The sequence below is a fragment of the Fundulus heteroclitus genome, chromosome 13 (genome assembly GCF_011125445.2).
Source record: "Fundulus heteroclitus isolate FHET01 chromosome 13, MU-UCD_Fhet_4.1, whole genome shotgun sequence".
Lineage (NCBI taxonomy): Eukaryota > Metazoa > Chordata > Actinopteri > Cyprinodontiformes > Fundulidae > Fundulus > Fundulus heteroclitus.
This window is the reverse complement of record NC_046373.1, coordinates 2,925,840-2,936,424: the sequence shown is the minus strand read 5'-3', so window position 1 is coordinate 2,936,424 and position 10,585 is coordinate 2,925,840. Positions and strand designations below refer to the sequence as shown.

The following is a 10,585-nucleotide window of genomic DNA, read 5'->3' as shown; positions in this document are numbered from 1 at the left end:
ATACATGCATGTGTGGCTGGCAAAGCTATGCAAACAAGAGACTGGAGAACAACATAGAGAGATGCGGTGTGATGTTTAACCATAGTTCATCTGAAATATTCCCTCACATCACAATATTTGTAGTTCTTCCTGTCTAAAATAATGAAATTTCAGTTATTGCTCATAAGCAAAATTTCATTATTTTAGATAGAAAGAACTAAAAAATAGTTTTCAGAAGAACTCAAACTATCTTTTTAGATGGACTATGGTTAAATGTCACACACTATCTCTGTGTTGTTCTCCAATCTCTTGTTTATATAGCTGGGCTGGCAGCACATGCATGTACATACACGTGAACAGCTGCCACTCAGGGCTTACCCATTCCCCGCCCATAAAATGCCACCGCCAGACACAAAGGGTGGAGAGCACACCCATCTGATCAAAACGTTCTCTTGCTAATGGCATTATGAAGTTATGAGTTACTTACTTCTTCACTAGACATGTTCCTCTGAAGGGCGATGCTGTTCTGCTGTGTGATTGTCCTTTGCAAATAGGTTCAAAAAAGCTGATGTGTGAGAAAGGAAATGGGTGCTGAGTGCTTGAGCGAGGTAGAGGAAGGTGTGGCTTGATGCACATCTTGTTTTGGCCTACAGACAGTCCTCATGCTCCATCTAGTGCTGAAAAATCACTTAATGGTCCTTTAAGGTTTAATTGGTCAGATTATTTCAAATGATTGGATACATTTAGCAAATGTCTAAATCTATCCATCTCTCATGGATTTTACAAGTCTTAGGTGCACAGGTTAAAGTGGTTGAATTCAAAAAGGTTCTCACCATGTTTGGAGGAACTGTTGCAACTTTTGCGTTTCTAGTTGAGCGAGAGGATTTGACACATAAATATTTATGTATTCTTCTTAGTTCAAACCTGTGTGATCCTGATTGTTTATACCATAAAACTGATATCAAAAGGAGGGCAAATTTGTTTTAAACATCTGCCATTTGTACAAGGTTGATGTTGATTCCACATATTAAGTTTTAATTTGACAAGAGAATGAGGATGTCTGAAACAGCAGCCTAATGTAAAGTTAACCTATAACGTTACATCAACAAAAAGCAAGCAATGATTTCTGATTATGAGCACAATTATTGAGCAAACTTCATTTCACAAATCCAGTTAAGTTGAAGAGAACATGTTCCATCATTCCAGCTTCTCTCTGTGGTAAAACTCTTTATTTCCCCACAGTTTTCTTCTGTTTTACCATTTGGCTCTTGACTGCCCCAGTAGCTAAAATGTAAAGAAAGTATGAAGTATTCAACAGTTATTGTTAGATGCAACAAATGATTTGCACATTGTGATAAAAGTGCAGGGATGTAAAAAAAAACAACAACATCTTAAACTGTATCAAGAGCAACTCAACCTTGTGGTCAATGGACTCCCATCCACCCATTTCCATGTTCCCTCTGTTTCCGAGTCAGTCAGGCCGATCCACATGTGCAACTTGAAACTGTTTGCAAAGACCTAAGAAACAGAGATTGAAACTAACATTAAACAACAACAAATAGAATCCAATGTTGAACTGTTTACCCCAGTAAGGCATGCTTTTGTTTGCTATTATACTTTTAATTCTCATTAAGGCTGGCAAATGCCCATTTAACATGCAGACGTACATCTGCTCACATACCTGTTCTTCTCTGCTGTTGATTATCATCAGGTCTGCATCCACTGACTGACAGTAAGCTCTACTTTCTTGCCAGGACTTCTTTGTAGGTGAAATGTAGTACGCTCTGCTTCTGAAAAGTGTCCATCCTGGTTGAGCTTTTTTTTTTTAAGAAAGTAAAGACATTTATTTTGCTATTGAAGATTTCAAGATATGACAAAACACTTATTTATTATTTGCTCACGGGAAGAAAAAAAAACATTTAATCAAGCTAAAAACAGACAAGAAACCCCCCCCCCCTCCCCAAAAGAACAGATGCTAATAAATTTATCAGCCCACAGGGGTAAAATGTCTGTAATTTCCAGACTGAAACCCATCCCACTAGATGAAAAAAATACAATGTTGAGAAATATTTTTTTTATATCAGAACCCCCAGTGGCAAAATTAGTGGTAGCAACTTTATAAAAAAGCATATCTGAAGGATTTTCTAATTGATCTGATTTTCTTGGATTTTCTTATGGAGGTGTAACTCTGACAAAATCAAAAATGAACTTAAAAATATATATTTAATTAAATACATGCTCAATAAAGCTATAAACATAAAAATAAAATAAATATAGTAGATAAATAAATGTAAGCAGTAATTAAATTATACAACGTTAAATGCATTGATTTACGAGCTTGATCTTTTCATTTGTGTTTTCTTGGTTCAAGTTGGAAAGGAGTCTGCTAATTTTACTACATTTGGTGACTCAGGAAACCTTTTTTGTGGGAACATCATCACCATGAGGACGGTATGGGTAATTTCCCAGATGCTCTACTTTTAGGAAGGCAGCAAGTTGTTGAAGCATGTGCAAAGAAGGCTGAAGCTGATGAAATTCTTGCAGAACAATGTGAAGGACTCCACATCTTCCATATTTTGCATATTTATTACCATAATTTACATATATTTAGTAACTGCTCAACTGTGATGTTTAACTTTACTTCATTCTGTCTCTCTCTTCAGTCTCTGAATGATGCTGTGATTCTATCAGAGAGATGAGGTCTCCATTCATTGTTGAACAGTTGGATCAATGTGATAGTTTTCCTCAACAGTGTAAGCTCACTAAAAAAAAGCTCACTTCAAAAACAAAAAGGCATTTTTGCTGCTCACAAAATATAAAAGTGAGCAAAAACATAAATGGAAAAAGAAAAAAATATTATTTTCCAGCACAATATGGTAACAAGACACCTTGCAACACACATGTAATTTATGTTTAATCACAAACCCAAAATATACTAAAATAGTTTGTGACACCATTACTTTTTTTCCTGTTTTTTACTCCCATAAAATACTTACTACCATCTAATTGTCTTGGAAACCATGAAATGCTAAATTCACAATATTGAAGGTTATATATTCATGCATTTAAATGCACTTTTTTAAAAATGCCACACACAATAGTTTACATGTATACTAAGATTATTGCTTACCTAAGGTATTGAGCTTCTTCTTAAGTTCATCTCTTTCCAGTGAGATTGTTCTGGACCTGCCCTCAGTCTCTGAAATATAACAAGCATTATGTCTCAATAACACCCACCAGTGGTCTTTTTTTTTTCTTCTTCTAATTGATCAACTCAATCTTTAGGTGCTTCATCGTGGCATAAAAAATTCAGAAACCGTGGAGAAATCACACCCACTATTAACACACATCTGTTGTCCTTACACATGCACAGCGCCCACTCTGGAGGGATGAAATGTGAGAATGTAAATAGTTGTGCCATTTAGTCCAGATTGGCGGAGAGATGTTCCTCTCATCTTTTTTTACGTGTTTATAGCTAATGTAGAAAAATACAACAACTGCAGAGAGAGACTGAAATTTCTTTTCTTTGATTAATCCTGTTTAAAGAACAGGAACTGGAAAGGAGTTTAATTAATACAGCTAATACTTACCAGAGTTCATACTTGTCAAATTGTCCCTCTCTGCTCTCCAGGAATCCTGCTTTAAAACTGTAATTTTAATAAAAAGGTTCAGTTTGACACATATTTTTATACCTGCAGCCCAGAAACTCTATTTGGATACACATTCAAGGTGAAACTTTGCACATTGACTATACATTTTGTTGGGCTGTGATCATCTAAGTACTTTTTGCTGCTAGTTTAATTTCATACTGACCTAAAACATCCAGCTTCCTCTTAAGCTCATCTCTCTCTTCTGTCAAGTTCTTATTTCTGGCTTCCATATCTGAAACAAGGTTTTGACAATCTTAATTTATAATAAATGTATTCATCACTTTGATGAACAAGAATAGAATATAACAACAACACTGCACAATAAAAAAGAAACACAAAACCAAATAGATTTCACCTAGAAGTTAACTGGAGGTTGCCTGCAGATGGAAAATCCACCAGGGACCAATTTATGTGCAGTAAATGTAACACTTTATTACACTTACCAAAGTTAATAATCTTCAACTTGTCTCTTTCTTCTGTCAGGGAACTAAGCTGTAAGTCTATCAAGATGTTTAATTTTCAAATTCTTCGCTAATATCTGAATGATCTTTTCTTACTTTCGACCATAAATAAAACCTTTAAAGAGATCCATTGCATCTCATCATATACACAAAACTCATTCAGTGCCCTCTTCTGGTCATCTCTCTCGCCACTCACATTTTAGCTATTGGCCTCAATATCTCCAGGGGAACATAATGGATAGTGATTCTTTAAAAATTGTCAATTTGCAATTGTTAAACTAAGAAAGACAAATTTAGAAATAAAAGTGCATATTTTCATTCCTTTTATAATGCAATCATTGTGTTGGGTGTAGAACTCATTGTTGATGGTTCTGATCAGCTGTTCTCTCTCATTAGTCAGATTTTTCAGACTGCCTTAAAAACCTGAATAGAAATATCCCGACAATTGTATATTTATCTACAGAGACAGGTTGCTGGCATGCATGTATGTATGTATGTATGTATGTATGTATGTATCAGTGTTGTAGTCAAGTCACTATGCCTCGAGTCCGAGTCCAGGTTCGAGTCACCAGTGTTCAAGTCCGAGTCAAGTCCAAGTCATTAAAAAAAAAATTCGAGTCGAGTCCGAGTCGAGTCCACTACTCATCCGAGTCGAGTCCGAGTCGAGTCACTATTGACGTGTGATGTATGACATGAAGCAGTAACATTCCATTGCACTAATAACTCTTTCGCTGTAGTTACCCTTGGTTTTACTCGGTAAAACTACCGCTTTTTCCAAGTCTAAGACGTCTCCTAACCATGGTTTTTAAACATTGTTGTTATGGAACGCGCAACAGCGACTCGAGGTACGCTGATAGGCCGCATATGAAGGATGTTAAAGCCGCAAGCGGCGTCGATCGGCCCTCGCAGCCAAGCGCACTCCGGCCTATTGGTCACCGCCGCGGCTCCGGCCGGCGGGCGGGGTTCGCCCAACGCCGCGGTGCCGGCCGGCGGGCAGGCGGCTCCGGCCGGCCGGCGGGGTTCGCGCACCGCCGCGGTGCCGGCCGGCGGGCGGGGTTCGCACACCGCCGCGGTGCCGGCCGGCGGGCGGGGTTCGCACACCGCCGCGGCTCGGGGCGGGCGGCGGGGTTCGCACACCGCCGGCCGCCCGCCACCGCAGATGCTGTTACGCATTTTCCTCGCCCGTTCACCGGGCGATTCCCACAAACGTGTTCGGCAGCGTTCCCCCATGACTCACAACAAATCTGGAGCAGATCGGTTGATGTAGCGAGGAGATCCAGCCGTTGGATAATGATAATGCATTTCGCCACCGGACCGGACTAAATTGTTCGGCGGGCCGGAAAATGTATACCGATTCCTGGACGGTGACTACAAACAGAAAAAAACTGCAAATGACGCCATGAATGCCGAGCAGGAGAAAAACAACGACTTACCTTTCTATCAACTCGGCCCGTCTTTCTAAGCCCTCGACACTCAACCCATCGTTTGAGCTGAACGTTGGTATGTTGTTCCACAGTTCTACCAGTAAAATGGGCGCCTGGACATCCTTTTGTGAACGTTTAACAGCTGTAAAGTCGGTCATATCGTTGTATCTGTTGCATGTGTAGACTGGCTGGTTGCTACGAGCGCTCTCACACTGTTTGCCCAACCTTAGCGGCAAGGGGCGTTGCTCATGAGATGGTGACGTCACGTGCGCGGTACGACATTTAGATATTAAAATCATACACCAAATAATATTCTAATGACATATTAAAATTATAGCCTAATGATATAAAAAAAGTCGAGTCTTTTTCTCAATTTCCGAGTCAGAATGATCTGAATGTAGGAGTCCGAGTCCAAGTTCGAGTCATCAGTGCTCAAGTCCAAGTCAAGTCACGAGTCTCTAAATTTAGCTAATGACTCGGACTCGAGTTCGAGTCTCGGACTCGAGTACTACAACACTGGTATGTATGTATGTATGTATGTATGTATGTATGTATGTATGCATCTCTTCTGATCTCTTCTGAAATGTCTGGATGACGTGAAGGCGTGGATGACTTTAATCTTTTTTAATTTTAATGAAAAAAAGACAGAGGTGATGTTTTTTGGTGGCACATCAGAGATTCTACCTTTAGACCTGGATTATCTTGGTCAGTTTGTAAAGCCGACGGCCGCAAACCTGGGTTTTAAAATTAATAGTCGTCTTACTTTCAACAGCCAGCTAGAGCAAAGGTGTAGTCAAGTCCAACTTTTTTTCAGCTTCAGCAGCTGACCAAAAGAAGTCCATGCTGAGCAAAGCACATTTTCAGACAGTAATTCATGCCTCTGTGACCACTCGGCTCGATTAGTGTGATGCGCTTCATTGTGGAGTAAGTGGATCTTTAATTTCATGTCTACAGATAGTGCAAAATGCTGCTGCATGGCTTTTAATAATAATAATTGATACTTTATTCATCTCACAATGGAGAAATTCACTTCTGCATCTTAACCCATCCCCTTGGGGAGCAGTGGGCTGCCATGTGCGGCGCCCGGGGAGCAATCAGGGTTAAGGGTCTTGCTCAGGGACCCACAGTGCAGGCTGTGGGGATCAAACCGGGTACTTGTATCCTTCTCAGAGTGGAAGCATGCTGCTCTAACCACTCGGCCACCACTCCCCTAAGTTTGAGCATATCCTCCCCGTCTTAAGCTCACTTCACTGATTGCTGGTTAATTATAGGATTCATTTTAAAATTCATTTATTTGTGTTTTAAGTATTTAAATGGCCTTGCCCCACCCTACATCTCTGAGCTCATATGTCGTTATGTACCGCACTGTTCTCTCAGGTCAGCAGATCTTTTACTCTTGTCGGTGCCAAGAACCAGGTGTAAGCTCAGAGGGGACCCTGCTTTCTCTGTAGCCAGTCCCAAACTATGGAATGACTTGCTCCTGCATATCAGGCTGGCTTCCTCTTTGACCATCTTTAAATCTTCTTTAAAGACTCATGTTTTTACTTTGGCTTTTAATATTCAAGAGGAAGTTGGTGTTTGTTGATTTTTGCCAATTTTCTCCGGGTTTATTTTCCTATATTTTCAATATTACTGAATTTTAAGCTTTTTACATTTGTGGTTTTTGTACAACACTTCGGTCTCTGTGGGTTTAAAGCGCTCTATAAATAAAATTGGATTGGATTAATATGTTGCAAATACTCTTCAGTACTGAAATTGTTAAGCTACTGTCTCCATTAATTTGGACATAATTGTTAATGAGGAGCTGTGTGATCTTTGAACCCACTGGCGGTGTGTTGGGAAAATGTATGGGCATGTCTAGGTGTGAAAATTACAATATGAATGTTCAAGGTTACTCACGGAAAGCTAGATAAATGATAAGAACGAGCTGAACTACAGCCAAAAGTCCGAGGGTAATTGCTCCAACTCTGTAGCGTTGAACTCCTGTGTAAACACATATAGAGTGATATAAACCACCTCAGAAAACCTCTGTGATATAAACTGCAAATATAATAATAGGCAAGGCAAGGCAAGGCAAATTTATTTATATAGCACAATTCAGTACAAAGACAATGCAAAGTGCTTTACATGATTAAAATATAGCAAAATAAAACAGAATAAAAGCAAGTAGGAATAAAATATAAATAGAAAATAGAACAAAAAAGTGGTGATTCAGTTAACTAGGACAGTTGAAGGCAATTTTAAACAAATGTGTTTTTAATCTTGATTTAAAGGAACTAAGGTTTTCCACATCTTTACAGTTTTCTGGAAGTTTGTTCCAGATAATTGGAGCATAGGAACTAAATGCGGCTTCTCCATGTTTGGTTCTGGTTTTAGGTATGCAGAGTAGGCTGGAGCCAGAAGACCTTAGTGGTCTGGATGGTTTATACGCTGATAACAAGTCTGTGATGTATTTAGGAGCTAAGCCATTTAAGGATTTATAGACTAACAGAAGTATTTTAAAGTCTATTCTCTGAGATACAGGGAGCCAGTGTAAGGACTTTAGAACTGGGGTTATGTGCTCTACTTTCTTAGTCTTGGTGAGGACACGGGCAGCATATTTAAAATGACGGCATAACATCAACACAGCAAAAACAATGAACACCAGACGTTTTTATCTAAGGAAGTACAAAAGAAAACATTTTAAGCTATTGATTTATTTACATTAGTTACTGAGATTAAAACAAGGGTAGCTTTAAGTAAAAACATTGTTTATATAATCTTTTCCACCTTTAAATAAAGGTTTTCCCAACTTTCATCTCCTCCTGCACTGACTACAGCAAAACGTTCTCCATTTTCTCCATCAAAAGAAAAATCCTCCAACTTCTTCAGAACAAATTTTAGGAAGCCTACTCTTTGAGTCTTTTAATGACTCTGCATGCAGATAGAGATTATTGGCCAGTATGTTAAATAGTGAGTTTAAATCCCATTAACATTAGTTCAACAGAAAGAGTTTCTTAATTTCAAAATCATTTCTTTGACACGTTTCCTTCTTTGAGTCTTTTTTAATTAGAAATTTAGCACTCAGACTTTTTGTAAATAAATTTGAATATGGACCCTTATATTTTTTTATTTTTTTTGGCAATTTTACTTAATTTTTGCATCAGAAAAAGTGACTACGCAAACAAAACTGTAAACGATTCATCATGTTTCAATCTGCCATTTTTGTTGAAACTGATTTTTCTCTTACCAGATGCTGCAGAAGAGGCTTTTCTTCCTTTATCTGAGTGTCTCTTCGGAATAACATTACTGTACAAAGGTGAACCGACTTCTTCATATGTTGCAGACGTTTCATATTCCTCTTTATGAAGAACCATGTTTGATTTATAGCAGAAATCTGTTCATCAGCTGGCTTCCTTTAACAGATCTCAGCACTTAACAGATCCTTTAACAGATCCAGCTTGTTCCTTAATGGCAGCACGATAAGCAGCGATATTGAAGTGATTCTCCTTTTTAATGAAAACATCTTCCTCATTCTCTCAGAGCATCATTTTCTTCCATCAAACTGTTGGCCATACAAAAAAAGGAAGATGGAAATTCAAAGAAAATGTCAATACAGCAAATATTTTGCCTAATTTAAAAAATATGACCTATGTGTTGACAGGGCACCGCATGTCATAGAGTATTTATAAGTTAAGAGGAAGAAAGCACATTTCTTGTTTAGATTTTCTGGTCACTTTACAACTGAGAAACAGGAACCCAAACCTTTTCCCACATCTTTTTTCTTCCTGTTTCATGTGCAGATTTAGCTTAGTTGCCTTTCTTATGAAAGTGTCTTTGTTTTGGTTATGTTTCTTCTCCAATTCTTTTTTAGTTTGTTGGTTTTCTTCTCAAAATGCTCTGATTCATTTCAGCTTTTATCACTTCACTTGTAAGTTGTGCAAAAGTAGCCTACTCATTACCCTGGGACTGGGACCTTTTCACATTTTGACACAATACAACCCCCATTTCCACATAGACGTGTTGGTCTTGAAAGCTTACAGAGTCTTTTTAACAGCTATAACACCAGGGAATCCAAAGCTGAGACAATACATTTTAAAAAAAACCTTCTTCCACCTCTAACTTGTTAATGCTTAAAAATTGTGACAATTGCACAAATTATAATTTATTTGTGCTTTTTTAAAATGATGTATGTTTATTCAAGCAAAATTATTTTTGTCCTCTCAATATGCAATTACATGGAAGTAAAAAAAAAAAAAACAATTTCACATTCAAATCACATGGGTATGTGTACACTTTCCACAAAGTATTGTCATTATTCCAACAACAAATGTTTTAGGCAGCAATACTCTTGTCCAGCCAAAGGGGTCAATGACAGGAGCCCATAAGTCTGTAAACAATTCCAGGTCCAAGATGTAATACATTAGATCAAAGTTTGAGTATCTCCTTCATTTCCTTGCCAGTAAGATTTTAAGACTGGGCAATCCCAGAAAATATGTAGGTGGTTTTAATTTTGTCCCTCCTAGAAATACGGAATGGTGTCCTGAAAGAATCTCATCTTGATTTTCCAGTTGAACTCCTTCCATATTGGGCTATTTGTAAGTTTGTGACCTCTTAAACATGCCTCCTCCCATTCTTCATCATCAATAATTGTATTTGCCTCCAACGCCCATATCCCCTTCATATCCAGTGAATTATCTGACAGACACAATTGTAAGTGTTTGTGTATTCTTGATACTATTTATGCCTTGGTTTGTCTTTAATTACCTTAATTTGCCCAAGTCCTAAAACCAGAATCTATCCTATTAGATAAAAAATCCTCAATCTTAGAAATTCTCAGTGCCTGTGATATTGTTAGAGGTGCACCAATCTTCCTCCATACCTGTGCCCAAATCCGCTGTGTACATTTAATCCATTCATCGTTTATTCCAAGGTCCCTCCATTTCTTCAGTTCTGAGAAAGATGCAACTGTTACGTCCACCAGGCTCATTTTTCCAGTGCGTAAGATATCTGCACCAGTAATAGTGAAAGCTTTAACAAAGTTTTTTTCATTGTTTGGTTTACCTCGGGTTGTGCAGACTGACCAAGGATC

General features: G+C 38.3%; 1 protein-coding gene across 2 annotated transcripts; it reads right to left on the bottom strand.

The window, feature by feature from the left end:
• Nucleotides 1-289: 289 nt before the first annotated feature.
• LOC105934258 (CD209 antigen-like protein C) lies at nucleotides 290-8,924 on the bottom strand. Of its 2 annotated transcripts, XM_036144887.1 has the most exons (8): nucleotides 8,744-8,924; nucleotides 7,414-7,497; nucleotides 3,793-3,861; nucleotides 3,570-3,626; nucleotides 3,110-3,178; nucleotides 1,661-1,794; nucleotides 1,397-1,497; nucleotides 290-1,263 (listed from the first exon to the last, which is right to left on the bottom strand). In XM_036144887.1, exons 1-8 carry the CDS (start codon nucleotides 8,868-8,870, stop codon nucleotides 1,122-1,124), a joined length of 783 nt encoding a protein of 260 aa, XP_036000780.1. In that variant the 5' UTR covers nucleotides 8,871-8,924; the 3' UTR covers nucleotides 290-1,121. The 2 variants fall into 2 exon arrangements, with proteins under 2 accessions (XP_036000780.1, XP_036000781.1); XM_036144888.1 differs by lacking the exon at nucleotides 7,414-7,497.
• Between the last annotated feature and the right edge of the window lie 1,661 nt (nucleotides 8,925-10,585).

Bases quoted from the DNA above. Each gene is read 5' to 3' on its own strand.
- LOC105934258 (XM_036144887.1), bottom strand. From the start codon at position 8,870: ATGGTTCTTCATAAAGAGGAATATGAAACGTCTGCAACATATGAAGAA. The intron at 3,179-3,569 runs GTAAGTATTAGC...GTTATATTTCAG, and splicing joins TTTGACAAGTATGAACTCTG to AGACTGAGGGCAGGTCCAGA. The intron at 1,264-1,396 runs GTTGAGTTGCTC...TTTACATTTTAG, and splicing joins GGGAGTCCATTGACCACAAG to CTACTGGGGCAGTCAAGAGC.